General features: G+C 35.6%; 1 protein-coding gene across 1 annotated transcript in view; it reads right to left on the bottom strand.

Annotated features, from left to right (window-relative positions):
- Positions 1-557: 557 nt before the first annotated feature.
- The window catches only part of LOC113236658, a 40,180-nt gene continuing 24,698 nt past the window's right edge, over positions 558-16,039 (bottom strand). The window contains exons 2-3 of the mRNA XM_026472818.1: positions 2,880-2,946; positions 558-2,555 (exon numbers count right to left, since the gene is read on the bottom strand). Coding sequence (XP_026328603.1) covers positions 558-2,555; positions 2,880-2,946 — 2,065 coding nt within the window. The remainder of the gene's footprint in view (positions 2,556-2,879; positions 2,947-16,039) is intronic.

Below are 16,039 nucleotides of genomic sequence, written 5' to 3'. Positions count from 1 at the left end.
ATGTTGGTATTGCCATTGCAATGCGATAAAAAGCTATAGACTATAACAGAGCAAGTGAACATCACTCGAATTAAATTATAGTAATTACAGTAACTAGGCTTAGGGGAACGTAGCCCAATACGGGTAAGCTAAGGTTGTGGTTAAATAAAAATGAGAGCATTAACAAATCAAATGTGTATTTTTGAATATTAAGTTCTTTATGTTTTAAAGTTTATAAAATCAACATGAAAATAAAGTCATTACTTAAAAAATATTTAAAAAAATACAAAAAGCTAGACTCCTCGAATTACCCGTTTTGCCCGTAGCGGGGCCTAAAACAGGTAAGGCTTTAGGGCAAACTGGGTAGTGACTAAATTATTGAGATCAATAAAATTGTTATAAAATAATTATAAAAATAGTGACTTCTAAATTATTACAACTAATTTTGGCACGACAATGGCATTAATCAAATAAGGAATTAGAAGTTTGTTTAATTAGAAAAAATGGTTTATCCAACACAAGGGGCTCATAATTTTGCTGACAGTGGTGGAAGTCATTAGATATAATAGAGAAACCTGTTATTCTTGGCACAAATCACAGTAATAAGCGCCTCTTCCTGAGTATGAGGTACAGCTCTCGTGTGCCCACATATTGCAATCATCACACCTAATCCAATCTTCTAATGGCGGATCTTGATATTGCTCATAACACACTAAGCATCTGCATTCGGATTGTTTTATACCTTTTTTCATCCTTTTTCCATCTTTGTTTATATTACTTGTAGACGGTTTAACGTCTTTTGAATTTCTCTTTAATGCCCATTTTTTATTACTTCCTGACGTTACTTCCTTCAAATGTTCCTTCACAGCATCACCTTTTTTCTTGGTAATTGTTTTCTTCATTTCTTTTTCTCTCTGCTGGTCTTTTATAGGAGTGCTTGTGAGTATTTCCGCCCTTTGTGATTTGCGTTTACGAGTAGTTTTGGATTCCATTTTAGGTATCGGCCTAATGTCATATGGGGAAGCATTATGGAGTAGTGGTGTTACGGTTCTTGAAAGCGTTATATTTTTATGTTTTGCTGATTCTGAGTCTTCCAATGGCTCAGGAGTTTTGCAGATTAAATTTCCAAACAGAATTTCATTCAGAGTGGATGGTGAAACAGTGCGATCAGAATCAAATGATTTACGAGTATCTGAATCAATTTGGCTTTGAGTATCATCTGGAATAGTCTCAAACTCTGGAATAGTCTCAGGCAACTGAGACCTGAGAACTGTAACTGGGCTAATCTCCTTGTTGGTCGGTACAGGCGTTGATTCTGTCTCAGGCACTGTAGTTACAAGGCTAGTTTCAGTGCCAATTGGAAGAGAAGGTTCTGGTCGATCAGTTAAAGTTGATGGAAGGTAGACAGAATCGTCAAATATGTTTCTATTTGTAGGCCAAATGCCGGTTGACGAAAATCCTTTCACCGCGTTCTGGGCACTCGCTGCCTTCATATATACTTCACCAAATAATTTCGCCACATCATACTGGGAAATGATGCGAGCAACATGCGTTTTTTGGAACAATGATACCGCCTGTTCAAAGTAAACTTTCAAAGGTGCATAGACACAGGTATCAAGCGGCTGCATACGATGTGTCGTATGTGGAGCAAGAGAGACAAAAATCACATTATTTTTTGACGCAAAGTCCAATGCCTCCAAATATTTGTGGGACTCGTGATTGTCCATTACTAGTAGAATTTTTCTAGTTGGTGTTGGTCTTGTCATTTCTACAAAATGCCGTAACCATTCCAAGAATGTTGGCCCGTTGATCCAACCATTATCGGTGCAAGTAGCTGCTGATCCAGGTGGAGCCCCATCCAGCAGCCTGTCTACCATTCGTTTCCGCCCAAATATTAAAAAAGGGGGTATAAAAGAGCCTGCCGCATTGCAGCAGCATACTACAGTCGTCAATTTACCTCGCTCGACACTTGCTATGACGCCAACCTGTTTTTTTCCTGATTTGCTTAGAACTCTTGGAGGCTTATTGCTCGTTGTTTGTATGCCAGTTTCGTCAACATTATATATACGTGTTGCATCGATGTTATGTTTCTTGATCTGTTGCTCAAGCAAGTCAAAAAACCGTTCTACTTGCGGCCGGTTAAAGCCTCTAGCTCGAGCGATTGATGTTGGCTCTGGACGGCGCAGAGAGACATTGGGATGACGCATTTTAAAACCAATGTACCAATCTTCACCCGCTGTTCCGTTTTTAAATGGATGAGGTATATAGTTCCGCTCAGCATATTGATACACAAGTTCCAAGAACTCCTTTTTAGAAAGTCCAAAAAACAAATCATCCATTTTAAACAAATACTCGACCAGTTCAACTTCTTGAGCTTCCGTAAAAACAGTTGTGAATCTCCCGAGTTTCTTTTTCGGGCATCCTTTCTTTATGTGTCTCTGTAGTGTCGACAAATTTATTCCATATTTTTTAGCTGCACTATTAACTGATGTTTTGCCTGCTTCTTCCATTGCAAGCTTCATAACTCCATCATCCCAAGATGCGTTAGTCGTTTTCCTCTTATATTTATTAACCATCTGCAAAAAAAAATGTCATGCCGAAATTAACCACAAGCAACACATTCGATGCAAAATTATTCGGGCAAATCGGGTATGGGCAAAACGGGTACCCGTTTTACCACTACCCCTTTTGCCCAAAAGCACATTTTTTATCCCAAATGCCATAACCTTAAAATCAAAACACAAGGCGACAAAGTTCTGACTCGATTATGATCATTGTTTATTGCGTAATAATAGCATAAAAATATTGAAGACTTAATATGGACACTTTTCGAATATTCAGAATTGAAATCTAGCAATAAATTTTAATAAAAACACCGAAAATCTTTGTTTTTGTCTTACCTTCAAAGCGCGTACGCCAGTGTAGCGAGCCGACTGCCTCTGATTGGTCGCCGGTCTGCCATTTTCACTGCATTCACACATTCACATTTACGCTTGAGATGTACACATACACAGCCTTACCCGCTTTAGGCGGGGTACCCGTTTTAGGCTACCTTCCCCTACAACTCGGCCATCCTCTTAAGGTGAGTCCTCTCACACAATATTATGTTATGAAATGTAAACATATAGTCAGACCTAACAAATTTATAACCTTAGAATAATAACGCATAGAAACCTAGTCCGCACACGCTAAGTGAGGCAAATTGAAGCGCTCCCAATGGGCCTACACGAGCGGGCAGGCCTTCAAGCTCAAGGTCAACTTGCACCGCGAACAGACCAAGAATTTTAGCTAAAAATGACGAAATGTGCGGTAAATGAGTGCAAAAATACGTCAGACAAACATAAAATAGATACTAACATCACATTCCACAAGGAAGTAACGCGTTTCAACTTGTATTTTTATATAAATATTCACTAAAACCGAAAATGAACCCACTTCTAAAACTAGCCTGCATGAATTTGATTTTTGCCTCACTTGTGACAGTTCGTTTGATATGAAACTATCATTCTATGCGTTATTATTCTAAGTGTAAAGGTTTAATTTTCTAAGAGTCTATGAATACGTTTACACTCAAGCAAATGTGATACAAAACACGCACACGAAACATTGTTTATCTACACACATATCATAAACATATATATATATATATTTATTTATTTATTTAAAGAAACATACAGCTTACATATTACATAAATGTTTTGTTTACCTATTAAATATTAAATTTAGGCAAATTTTGTTTCCAATGATACATAATTCACAAAGTGAAGGCCGAAAGCACTTAATCTACTACACAATGACAACACATTCCACAAGGAAGTAACGCGTTTCAACTTGTATTTTTATATAAATATTCACTAAAACCGAAAATTAACCTACTACTAAAACTGGCCTACATGAATTTGATTTTTGCCTCACTTGTGACAGCTCGTTTGATATGAAACTATCATTCTATGCGTTATTATTCTAAGTTTATAACAATATACGAGAGAGAGAAAAGAAAATTACGTTAGATAAATTACAAGCAATAATAGACGGGATAATAACGATAATACATGGTCTCATCGAAAATCGTGTGACGCTTGTTTGATCTGGGAAACGGAAATGTAACCATTGATTTCTTACAACATTAAATATAATCTGATGTTTCACAACAAACGTCACTCTTAATCAAATCTCTAATCTAGTTCACAATTTCAAAATTGCATATCTCAATCTGGTATGATCTGGGATCATCTATGTGGCATTGGTTGCCCAATACCTTTCGCTTTCTGCACTGACCGCTCATAGCCTATGTTCGCATCAATTGTAATATTTATTATATTAATCTAAAGAATCTGAAACAAAACTAAGTAATAATTAACATACTTTGTTAATCACAATCATGTTCGTATTCTCAATCAAGTAGTATAATAATATTAGAATTTTATATTCAGTTAACCAAATTAAAACTTTATTATCGTTAATACCTAATATTAACGTTGTTCTCATAAACAAATTTCAATCTTTGCTAATCGAGTCAGAACTATCGCCATCTCTGTTTCTTTCTTGCTTTCGCTACCTTCGCTATCATATTCTTTAAAATTAAGCCAGGGGTGGATTTTGTCTAATGCTACGACGTTTTCGTATGTTTTGTTACCTTTTCTACTCAGAGGTGTATCTTTGACAAGAAATCTGTCATTGGATAGGCTCTTCTATATCTATAATAGTCCTTTCTATCCTAACAAGGTCACCTGCACTATAAGAAGTTGCATTTTTCCGGTGTTTGTCGAATTGTTTTTTCGCAGCTTCCTGATGTTTATTTATTTTATAAACGGCCTGCGATCTTAAGTGCATTAGATCATCACCAGTAATGCGTTCAGATGTTTCTGTAAATACGTCACTAAGTACGTTTTCTGTGGGGCTATCTAATTTGTATCCAAACAGTAATAGGCCTAGTTGAATATCGCCTACATATGTATCCCAAGTATTATCATTTTTATTATGGCACTATGCACACAACGCCTCTGAAATAGTGCGATTAAACCGGTCTACTTGTCCATTGGCTCTCGGAGTAGCTACAGCGTTAAATACGTGCTTAATATTTAGTTATTTGTCAGCTACATACTTAGTATCATTATCTAGTAAAATTTGTTTAATGCGCTTAACTTCATCGTCATTTTCTTGTACTGTTGCAATCCAATCCTTCACGTTTACATTCAGTACATCGACAACATGAGTTTCGTTAAGCGGATTTGTCTCTGATACAAGATGACGACCTAAAGCGTCAACGTGCCAGAACGTCAAGTACCAAGTCTGTAGTCAATGGTGTAATCGTACTCCTGAAATTGTACCTACCATAGTGAAATTGATGGGATAAGATCTCTTTTTGTCAGTATGGTGCGTAGTGCATTGCAGTGGGTTACAATTTTAAATGTTAACCCCAGTAAATATATGCCAAAACGATTCAATGAAGCAATAACAGCAAGAGTTTCTAATTCGAAAGAATGGAGCTTCTGCTCATCATTCGTTGTTTTCCAACTGTAATACGCTACGGGCCTAAGTAAACCGTCGTTATCACGTTGCATCAAAATACCCGCAATGCCTAACTTTGAGGCATCCGTATGCCATTCCGTGCTCAGTTTAGGATCACAACAAGCTAGTATAGGTCGTTCAGTGAGCCGTTCCTTCAATGTATTGAATGTTTCAAAATGTTCATTAGTCCACTTCCATTCGAATTTTGTACTCAACAGGTCTGTTAAAGGTCTTGCTATAAGAGCAACATTTTTACAAATCTCCTAAAGAAGCTTGCGAGACCTATAAATCGCCTAACATCGTGGATATTTTTTGGTGTGGGAAAGTTTGTTATAACTGTTTTTTTTTTCTGGAACCAGGCTTAATGCCATCGTCACTGACACGAAAACCAAGAAAATCGATTTCCTTTTCAAAGAAGAAGCACTTTTTCAATTTGAGAGTCAAACCTGCCCCCTTTATTAAGCTAAGCAACTCGCTTAATCTAGTCATTCCTTATTCGAGTGAGCGAGCTGGGATAAGTACATCATCCATATATACTATAATGTAAGTTAATTTGCCTAGTACTTTATTCAGTGCGCGTATAAAACATTGATGGTGCATTTACTAGACCGAATGGCATCTGCTTAAATTGATACTGGCCATCAGGAGTTACAAATGATGTTTTATGTTGAGAGTGCTCTACTATTGGTATTTGGTAATACCCCGATGCGAGGTCAAGACTAATAAATAGATTATGACCAGCTAATCGATCTAATTGGTCGTCGATTAATGGTAAAGGGTAACGTTCTGTGTTCTTATTGTTCAAGGCTCTATAGTCCACACAGAGCCTTTTCTCACCTGTTTTCTTCTTAACAAGTAAGATTGGGCTCGCATAAACTGAACTTGATTCGCATACTATGTCTGCGTCTATCATTTCCTTTACCATTGATTGCACAAGTTCACGTTCAGGATATGACATAAGAAGGGCGATATACAACCGGTTTCGAGTCGTTAACTTCGATTTCTATTTGACGCACATTTGTAAAACCTAGTCCTTTTAAATGACTAGAAAAACACATCTCAAACGATTTTAGTAATGCTTTTAATCGTTCTACCTGAACTTTAATCAATCCTGGCCCAAGATGTTGCAGAGTTTGTGTTATCATCGTGAAACTTAAGAAAATTAACGTGACCACATTTACCCATAGGTCTTGACCGTGTTAATAGATCACCCTTTGTAAAGTTATGGATTCTTACTAACATTTTGTACCAAAATTCCATTCCATTTTCGAAACTGTATTCACCTGGCAATACGTAAAACTCATTGCGAGGTTTCCCCCTCAACGACCCTGTTACATAGGCTGTATCTAAGTAGCTGCTACTACAAGCAACGGATATCACAATTAGTTGTTTTGGGGGGCTGAAACATCATGCTGTAAAGTCAGTTCAAGTTTTGCAAGTTTTGCAAAAAACAGAATGGCATCTTGCAATTTTTCAATCAAAATCTCAATCTTATCAACTATTTCTTGTATTTTTATTTCTACCCTTGCTACATCCAGAGGCATAACAATGTTACCTAACCTTCTCATTATTGGTAGTTTGTCATTAATCCACGTAATACCTAATCTATTTGCTTCGCTGATCTTAATAAAGACATTGACTACCTAAATCTACATAACCGTCCATCATTGTGCCATCTAGTCACAATTGCACTATATATTTGTCATTAGTATTTTCTCCCAAGCAGTACACCCATATCTAAATATAGAGTATAACATATTTAATAAAATTTAATTCGATTGAAGATTTTAACAGTTCAAATTCCTTCAGGATATTTCGAAGAAGGTTTTTAAATAATTTAATGTAAAAGTGGGCGCAACTTTATTAGTAGATAACAAGAGTGCTTTGAGAAACTATCTGTAGGTAGTCTTAAGAGTGATTCTTATCTTTTTTCTCAAGTAACCGTTCTAGAATGCTACAAGGCCATTTGTAGAATGTAGACAGTTTTAATTTAGTCTTGTAGACAGTTTTTAGATAATTTATAGTCTATGATAGTTTTCTTAGTAATGCTATTTTAAAACCAAAATACTAAAGCGTTACAAACATAAGACGCAATTATCTAATACTAATAGAGTTCAAGTTTAATGGCTTACAAAATATAAACTATCAAAATTGCAACATGGCAAAATTAGATATAATATTTCTGACTTTTTCGCGCAATGTTTAATCCGTTAGAAAGCTCAAATTGACGTGCGACTTTAAATAGATTGTGAAAAGTGATGTAAAACCTGTCATAAAAGTAATGCGCTCGCTAAATTTTAAATGGTTATGTATAAAATATAAACTTAATAAAAATACAGTCATCGATTTTCGGTTTTAAATATTTATAGAAAGCTTATAAACATACAAAATAACTCACAAAACAAACCATTTCGAAGAAGTTCTAGGCTTCTTCAAACTAATTTCAACTTAAATTTACTTTTTTAAAAGAAAAGAAAATTTATCTCGGCTACTTCATAGTAATTCTTTAAAAATAAAAAATGCGATAAGAATTTAAAGCTTTTTTCAAAACTCTGTTGGGAGCATTTTGTCTATAGCTTTATCTACAGAAAAACTTTACAATAAGAAAAGATTATTTTTACTTGCTTTAGTGTACTCGATCTTGTAGAAGAATATTCACTCCTATGAATCTTTTATGATTGTCTACAAAACGCGATGTTTCTAAGCGATTTTTTCTTTTGACAGTATTACAAAACCTTTATAAAAGTTATAGTGAATAGTGAGCTTATTATGCAATAAAACACTTTTCAAAACACTAGGTCAAAATAACAATTTTAAAAATCCTATTTGTCGCAAAAAACCGTTATTCTGTATAATTATATGGAATGTGTTATATATGACTGGAAAGGTGGATAAGTTCCCTATCATATAAATATAAGGAATATTTTAATGACATACCTAACTTAGGTTGGAAGAAATAAAATTTTCATTACAAAATTGAGGTTATTTCTTCACGCCAACCACATTTCACACAATGATTTCACTGTATTGTATTGATAGACGGCACAATACACATACACGACATTGAAGTACAGTAGTTTACGCGCTCATATCAATTGTTTTTATCATTTCAGAACACGAAATTAATTCACAATGTTTATTTATTTGTCAACAAACGAATCGCTCTCGCGCGCGAATTATGGCTATTGTATCCAGCGTTGCCAATTTGTGGGGAATTATCCAAATTGTGGGGAATTCCCCAAATTGTGGGTAATTTCAACTAGATTGGGGATTTTGTGGGGATTGGGGCTATGTGAGGAAAATGTGGGGATTCTAATATTTTATCATTTTGTTATCAATTGCTGATGCATCGCTAGTTTGATCGTTACTGTTAGAAACACTGTGATGGACTATATCGACGTGGTTTTCAACATCGCACATCCCTCGTATTATTAACAAGCAGCTTAAATAGAATTATTATTAGAGCACTTGGTTCTGAATTGTAAAATTACCAGTCGGTGCGTGTTGAGTTCGCGATTCTTTCTCCCACTTAGGCCGGTCCCTGGTATGAAGCAAAACGAAATCAGCTATTGATAAACAAAGCCGAGCAGTTGGTACTTCCACACCACAACTTACCACTCGTCAACTTTAAATATAGGTCGAAACGCATTGATTATTTCTAACATTAACATAGTGTCGCCAAATGCACAACAAGTAATCAATTTATTTAATTTTGTAAGGCAAAGAAAAATGATTTTTTTTCAAAAACTTATTACAGATTAATGTTGAATCTAATTAAAATAAATAAACGATTTAAGGTCATCTAAGTTTATAATTAGTTTTACATTTTACATTATGTTTACATTCATAGCAAACGTAATAGATTATTACATTTTGATTTTCTTAATTCTTTATTATATTTTTAAGCGATGTATTTCTTATAAATAATGAAAACTCGAGATGTGGGGAATTTGTGAGCAATATAAACTTTGCTCTCCCCAAATTTGAGGATTTTAACCGTGATTTTTGGGGATTTTGAACAATTGGCATTGGCAACGCTGATTGTATCGAATGATGTGACTTAATATCCAAGGTTCACCACCTCCACCACATCGTTTAATATTCTTTACTTTATCCATTTTGCATGAAGTCTTACAACGTCCAATAGAGTAAAAACCCTAATTGTAGTATTTTTTTAAATAAAATCTACTGAAGACGCGCTATAACGTGTTTGTCACAAGTACAAACACTACAGAATGTCTATAAATTAAATATATCTAGAATAAACTTAGGAACACTAGTTTTTAGAGTATTAATAGACTTTACTGGATGTGTATAGAACAATTTTACAAAAAAATATCAGTTGTTCTACAGATGAACTTAAAATAAGGACTATAAGAGCAAATCTTAAGAGAGATTACACTTAATTAAGTTGTTTGGTATTAAGAAGGTTTTAAAATGTTGACTTGAGTGAAATAAGTCTATAAGAATAATTTATTTTTTCTAAAACCATTCATAGAGAATTATTATCTAAATCTATACCATATTAAGACTGTTGTATCTATAATAACAGTTTTAAGGCGTATAAAGTGTGCTCTTTGGGCTGTTCAATTTGCATGACGGATTTCTCCAATACGGGATCTGTGTTATTTCTAGGATCTTTAGGCAATTTTGAGCAGTTAACAGTTGTATATCCTAATCTGTTACATATATTGCATTTGAGTATCTTGTTGGATATTTAAAACTGTAATGGCTTACTTCATTACAGTTGTAACATTTGCTTGGTGTACCAGTAGTTGGCCTATTTGGTGGCAGTGTTTTCAAACTGTTAACAGTATTAAACGGCGTGCAGGAGACACTTGTATGACCTGGAGTACTAGCAACACTTCGTTTATCTTGTTTAATCTTGTTTGACCTATCAGTGTCCTGCGGCTGTCGCTTTATTGATTGAAAATATTGTAAAACTTGCTCCGGCTCTTGGCATTTAGCGGCTTTTGCACCCAACCTAATGAACGATCTTTTATTCCGTATAATAAGCAGTCTACAGCTCGCTTACCATATATCTCGCAGCGATTCAACAAGTTGATTTTGTCATAGTAATAAAACTCAAGAGGTTCATTAAACCTAACTCGCTTTGACAGCATTTCTGTTAGCACTTCCTTCCTTGCTAGAGAAGGACTCAGCGAGCTTGAGTTTCCATTCTTGCCAGGAAAACGACATAGATGGCAGTGCCTGATACCATGATCTAGCGACTCCTGATAATTTAGGCAATGCGTAATGTATAATTTCGGCATCACCCCAGCACTCCTCAACCTTACTTAGCCATACGTGAATTGTTTTGACCTTTGACCATTGGGTCGAATTCCGGAAGAACATTGCCTAACATCGGAAATTTATTTCCGTCAGGTCGGCTGCTATTTGAAGTTTTTAGTAACTCAGTGAAAAATATCTGCGTACTATTATTAAGATTACCTACATCCTCCTGATGTCGTGCATGGCGCTTTGCGCAATGATGTTCCTTACTGCAGCGCCGTTGGCTTCATCGTACGCCGCTGCGACTCCGCTTACGGTTTGATTTCGCCCTTGCGCGGCAGCTCTGTTTGTGGCTGCGACTGCGGCGATGTAGGTGCACGCGTCTACGGCTCAAACTTCTGCTTCGATGACGGGAATGTCTCTCTCGTCGCTCTCGCGGACGACTCGCCATGCTGCTACAATTCGATGAAGCGGTTGACATCGACTTCACATGTCTAGATTGCCGTGTACGCTTACGGCGACGAATACTACTCCTTTCACTCGAAGTGCTCTTTGTTCGTTTTCTGCTCGCGATGTACGTCGTTTCGGGTAACAAGAGGCACCGACTGAGTAGTAATGCATGCTCCAACTACTGATCGTGGATAACTTGGCGTTCTAAAGCTCGAAGTGCTACTCCTGCCAAGGGCTGGATATTCTTCCATAACAATATCGGTTACGGCAATAATGCACAAACTTTATTATGTAATACTTTAGTATTAAATCACGCAAATTGTGGGCTTGTTGTAAGTTTATCCCCTCTTCTAAGATAAAGAAGCAGATCCTTATCTGAGAAAATGAAACGTAATTACTCCGTTTTTCAAGGATTTTATTCTCTTCTAAGTGATTCTCATCGTAGTGTACCGTTTGTCAGTGATCGAAACGAGTGATGTTTATTTGACGTTGGTATTCGTATTGCCATTACAATGCGATAAAAAGGTAAAAAAATAACAGAGCAAATGAACATCGCTCGAATTAAATTATAGTAATTACAGTAATTAGGATTACAACTGGTACCCAATACTAAATCTATGGCATAACCACGACAATGACAGCTCGTGTTTACTTCAACTAACCTTAAACAAAAGCTGAATATCCCTTTCTTTTCAAAGTCCGTAAAAGCCAAACCTTATACATAAGTAATCATGTATTGATTCGCAAGGATACAAGTATCGTAGCAGAACCATAGCGTAGCTTAAAACTTCCTCCATCAGTCCCAATCGTTCAAGTTCGCGTCTCGGGGAACCTTAAATGTCAAGGGAATTTGTGCTCTTCATATTGAATTATCTTTGCTTTACTTTGGGCTTTTGGAAGTCGTCCATTTTATTCACTAAAATACAGCATTTATTTGAGTATGCACCATTGAGAGCAAAATTTATGGGCTTCGCTAATGAATTACCATAAAATTTTCTCAGCTTTATACGTCGTCGTCTGTACTAATTTTAAGCAATTTAAAGGAAATGAAACTCTTTTTCCGGATCTGAATCGCGTATTTTTGCAGTATTTATTTTAAATGAATCATGTTCTTATTACCATTTTTTGTGAACACATTTCACTAGTGTTATTATTAATACAAAGATCGAGTAAACATAAAGAAACATTCCTGTGATCCGGCTGGATCGCGTATATTTGTTTTTTTAAACAAACCAACCAAAAAAATGTGGTTCGCGTTAATATTATACACAATTGATTGATGACTTTACTACCTCAGTCACCAGCGACCATGGTACTTGTAAGGGCCCGAAATGTCGGTTTGTTTTCTCCTCCTTTGTTTGAAGTCGGTTGGGGCTACTTATCAGTAGTCCGAAATGACATATTCCAGAAATAACGTTTGGTCGAAATTTCATAACCTCGAAAGTAACTTTGAGAGGAAATGTTTTTTCTTTTAAACCTAACTTAACCGAACCTAATCGTGTCTTTGCGATAAACATTCAACATATCCTGAAAGAACAACTGTTTCGTTATGATTCGGTTTTCGATGTAATGAAAATCCGAATAAACGTTATTTCGGACAAAACATTTTCGACTTTGTGATAGGTTACCGTCGGTTAGACTTCAAAAAAGGAGGAGGTTCTCAATTCGACTGTATGTTTTTTTGTATGTATGTTACGCCATAATTGTGAACCGATTTTAATGATTATTTTTTGTTGGAAAGAGGGTACCTGAGTAGTGGTCCATTTAAATTTGAAGAAAATATTGCACCTCTAAGGGCGCGTTCAAATTAGCCGCTGTTAGACGCGCTGCAGCAGCGCTGCAGCCGCACGGCGGCCTCGCGCCCTTCGCTGCAGTCACGGTTAGTGAGGTGTACATGTTAATTATTCAAATTAACCACGATGGATGAAAATCGAATTGAGGAATTTATAAAGGATGTAAAACAACACCCTGCAATATGGGATAGCAGTTCCGCCAGTTATTCCAATCGACTGTATAAAAAAAGGTATGGGGAAATTTTGTCTAAAATTTATTGACAATTTTGAAAGTACAGCTGAAAAAAACATAGCAGATGAATCATTTTTAATACCCATATGTGAAGTGTGGGCCCCAAGAACTAGGCAAAAGTAATGTTTCTTCGTCAGAATCCATCGCGTAACTGAGTCGAAAGATAAAACATCACTAAAAATTTGGTCTTTAGGAATTTGGCCTTTTACTTCAGCCGCGCGACTGCAGCGCTTCTAACAGCAGCTAATTTGAACGCGCCCTAAGGATGGCAAGCCAGGAGATGAATCACTTTTGAGGTTGATTGTGTATAGAAAACAAAAACAAATATACGCTATTTAAATTCGTAATAATAATTTCTTTTCCTAAGAACTCGTTAAGTAAATTATATTTTTTATTTCCTATTTTACTGTACAGTATGTTTCAAACAACAAGATAACTGGCTTGCATACAGCTTTTCATAGCCTCTGGAATGTGGAAAAACTAATTTTTCTATATTGTCTCTGGTCTGGGTATTTGTGGTAGCGCATTTATTTCTGATTTCTATAACACAAGTGCTTTAGTTACTTACTTTGAAGTCAGTCAATGTACGTGACGTCTAATATCCTTTTTTCTTATTTGCGTATTTCATTCACACTTCCGTTACAAAATAGATGATTCCCAAAAGTGTACACGGTAAAAACAGATTACTTAGAAAAAGACAAAATTCTTTTTATGAAGACTAATTTTATTAATCCACCAAAACGATCCTCTCCCTATAGACGCTAGAGAATAATTACTTGATAATAGTAAAAAAACGTATCAAAAGTGTATTTTAGTTATAAGACAGAAATATTTAATCCAAGAGCAAATTAATTTACTTCAAGTCACAAAGCCACTCTAGATTCAACAATATCTTTATTTGTTATTAGAAATGTCCGATTTTGATTTGAAAAAAAAAAAGAATGAAAAATGGAGAGGTACTTAATTATTTGACTGAAGATTTGTTTTCTAATATCAAAAAGCGTAAATTTACACTATAAAATAAAACAATAGCTGATTTTCTAACACTTTTTGTTTTCATTCTATACCGTCTCAAACCTTAAGTGCGTCGTCTTCACATGCCACTAATGTATGATAAGAACGCTCCAAATAAACCGTGTAAAATGAGTAGTGCAGTTCGCTCTACCGTACCTTACTGTAACAATGGCTTCCATTTTAACACTCACGGTAATTGAGTTTCCACATTACCTAATGTTTTATTTATGTTACATAGGATTATGGTACACGTACACTACATGGATACAAACTACATAGTTACCGCATTAACATTTGTTGCATATACAGGTCGTTAAGCAAACAGCTTACTTGGATACAAAAATCATTTCATATAACTACGCTGCGCATTGACGACCAAAAATTACTAGTTTCATCGAAAATTAAAGTGTTGTTTTCGATTCTTAAACTTTTTTTTTATCGAATTTTGAAAAAGCATAATCATAATTTACCAGCGTATTTTTCTCAAGGAATATTATGTTCATGTAGTTATTTTGTTTTACAAGATTATGAGTTCCCTAACAATAGAACACGCTATAACTTTCCCAAGACGATGCTAATTCTATCAAATAGATTCTATGTTTATTCAAGCTACTATAGACCCACATGCCTATCTATGTTAAAGCACTACTCCGTATACAATGAAGGGTCGTACCCAAATCTCACAATGTTTACTGAAATATTGAACACGTGCCTTCAACAATTGTGGTGATATGTGTTGTGGACACAAACGTGATTAAAGATTATGATTGGAGCGCTAATTGACAAACCAAATGAGACCTATGACATTTCAGTCGCACATACTCCAAACCTCTTACACAATATACTGAATAAAATAGCCCAAGGCGATGGGGGAAAAAGCGATCGAAGGTTCCCTCTTATAAGAGTTACATTCATCGATTTTATATTTGAGCTCATAACATTGTTTGTTATCGGAACGAAGCTGGTTGTATGTTCTTATGGCTTCATAAGTATTTACGATCATCGATCAAGTTCCATGTGAAAATTCATTCAATTGATTACATTGGATTTAATCTTATGATACACATGGAAATAAGGTAATGGCACACGGCATTCTTTTTACCAACACGTATGTTGTACGACTTTTATAAATTCGCATTCGTCAATCAATAAACAGCAGTATTATGAGCTCTCTTCATTCGGCTTGAGTCGAAAAAATTTAAACCGAATTTTTGTAAATTGTAGTACAGAAATAATTCATATATTAAGAGAGTTTGGGATTATACTGTATTGGTGTAATTCCTCACTAAGTTAAGCTAGGCATGGGATGTTATGCTGTTCTTTTATAAATTGCGAATTTCGAGTCCTATAGCGATTATATAATTTGAGCGCTATCTACTACCGACAAACAGATTCACTGTTACAATAATCGACCATTTACGTTGTTATCATACAAATCAGTAGCGCTTCTTGTAAAAGTGTTCGTCCAAGGAAATTCTGTCACATTACCTGTTTCTGCCGCCAAGCGGTAATGTGAGCATTAGTGTTCCGATTTTGAAGGGTAAGTGTGCTGGTTAAATTATAGGCACATGGGAATTGTCAACTTATGTCTCAGGGTGACGGGGTAGTGGCAGTGCCACTCATCTTTGTGATTTAAAGCTCTGAGTGGCACTGCAACTAGTATGGACAAACGTGTTTGCTTACCATCAAAGCGCACGACTTGGTATCATAAAAACGGCAACAATTTACATGCTTCATTAAGCTTACAAAGTAAATATTTTTCCAAATGGGCAATTACTGTCTTTATCCTGTTAAGGAATAGTTATCCTACCTACTTGTTATCTATAAT

Source organism: Hyposmocoma kahamanoa, unplaced genomic scaffold (genome assembly GCF_003589595.1).
Source record: "Hyposmocoma kahamanoa isolate Upper Pololo Valley unplaced genomic scaffold, ASM358959v1 92, whole genome shotgun sequence".
Classification (NCBI taxonomy): domain Eukaryota; kingdom Metazoa; phylum Arthropoda; class Insecta; order Lepidoptera; family Cosmopterigidae; genus Hyposmocoma; species Hyposmocoma kahamanoa.
Note: the sequence above shows the minus strand (reverse complement) of the source record. Positions and strands in the feature narration are given on the sequence as shown.